At 33.8% G+C, this 1,529-nt stretch overlaps 1 protein-coding gene across 1 annotated transcript; it reads left to right on the top strand.

Annotated features, from left to right (window-relative positions):
- Window positions 1-294: 294 nt before the first annotated feature.
- Window positions 295-864, top strand: LOC112091373. Its single transcript, XM_024164829.1, has one exon. The coding sequence runs from the start codon at window positions 295-297 to the stop codon at window positions 862-864; it is 570 nt and encodes a 189-aa protein (XP_024020597.1).
- Window positions 865-1,529: the final 665 nt, after the last annotated feature.

Genomic DNA, 1,529 nt, shown 5'->3' with positions numbered 1-1,529 from the left:
TAATGCTGCAAAGGGAAATAACAATGGGGTTCTTTCTTTTATAACACTACAATTAGGCCCAATATTGCCTTTAAAAGGCCTACAATAATTTTGTTTTGAATAATCTTGACAAATATTTTTTGAAAGTACATGAATCAAGATTTTTACTCTTGATACATAACATTTTTAGTTAAATAATTACACTAATAAAAAGATATTTATCAAAAGTAAGAGATAATAGTCAAATAACCTATTTTCTCACTTCTCGCTTCCTAAGTTTTGAATGGTGAAAACTTTGTCAAATGAAAAAGTAACATGAATATCCTCTTGATCTGTGAAGACTACCATTTTGTCCTTAAGGAAGATTGTCCTCTAGTGCCTCTCGCCAATGCCATTAGGGCTGTGACTAAGCGATATGATCGCTGGGTCAACGCCAACAACAAGGCCTACTGCTACCTGTTAACAGCAATGAATGAAGTGCTGAGAACTCAGCATGAAGGCCTTGCGACTGCTAGAGAGATCATGGACTCACTTCAGAGGATGTTTGGACGTCCATTTAATTCAGCCCGACACGCTGCTGTCAAAGTCGTTATGAATAGCCATTTGAAGAATGGTTCTTCTGTGCGTGAGCATGTGCTTAAGAAGTTTAATTATCTTAATGAAGCTAAAATTAATGGGTCTCAGATTGATGAGAAGACTCAGGTTGACATGACACTGGAGACACTTTCTCCTGATTTTCTTCTATTCAGGACAAGTTATCTGATGAACCAAAAGAATGATAACTTGACTGAGCTCCTGAATGAGCTGCATCAATTTGAGTCCCTTATAGGTGATAAGGGAGGCAAGGCAAATGTTGCCGAAGCCAACGCAACCGAGGGAATGTAATGACTGAGAAAATTTCAGACCTTAAATAATACAATTCATGTATTTTTAAGCCAAGAATTTTCTTAGAAAATGTTATATTATATTGTGAATGGAGGATTTATGGAATTAATATATGTATTCCTAAATTCTATAGCAAATTTCATGTTAAGTTCATGTTTCGATCAAGTAAATTCGATCGATAAATTCTCGCCGTATTTTAAGGCGGAATAATTTTCAGTACAAGTATAGTTTGAGAATCTTAATTTCAAGAATCTCTAAGCACAGCACGATGTTAGCGGCGTATAAAAAAAAAACGCACTGGCATTTTAAAAGAAGAAAAAAATCCTTAATTGTTAGACAGTTAGGTTAAAGTCACAAGATAAATACCTATAGTAGATGGATACAATATGAGCTCGGGAGTTGACACTGTCAGAAACGTCATTCTTGGGATAAAATACAGAAAATTAAAATTTAGAATTTGTTCAGTCTAAAATTAATTTCAAGACTTGAAACAGTTTGAAATATTACGCGAGTAAGAATATAAAACAATATTGAATTATTCAGAAATTGATATTGGACTGTAAGTAGTAGATTAACTTACGTGAGCTAAACTAATTACCTCTAATCAGTATAAATTTAATCTGTTTAGAGGAAATAATTGAGGATAAGATCAGGCACGTAATCTT

Source organism: Morus notabilis, unplaced genomic scaffold, assembly GCF_000414095.1.
Source record: "Morus notabilis unplaced genomic scaffold, ASM41409v2 Scaffold1499, whole genome shotgun sequence".
Classification (NCBI taxonomy): domain Eukaryota; kingdom Viridiplantae; phylum Streptophyta; class Magnoliopsida; order Rosales; family Moraceae; genus Morus; species Morus notabilis.
The sequence above is the reverse complement of the archived record's forward strand: the minus strand, read 5'-3'. Positions and strand labels throughout refer to the sequence as shown.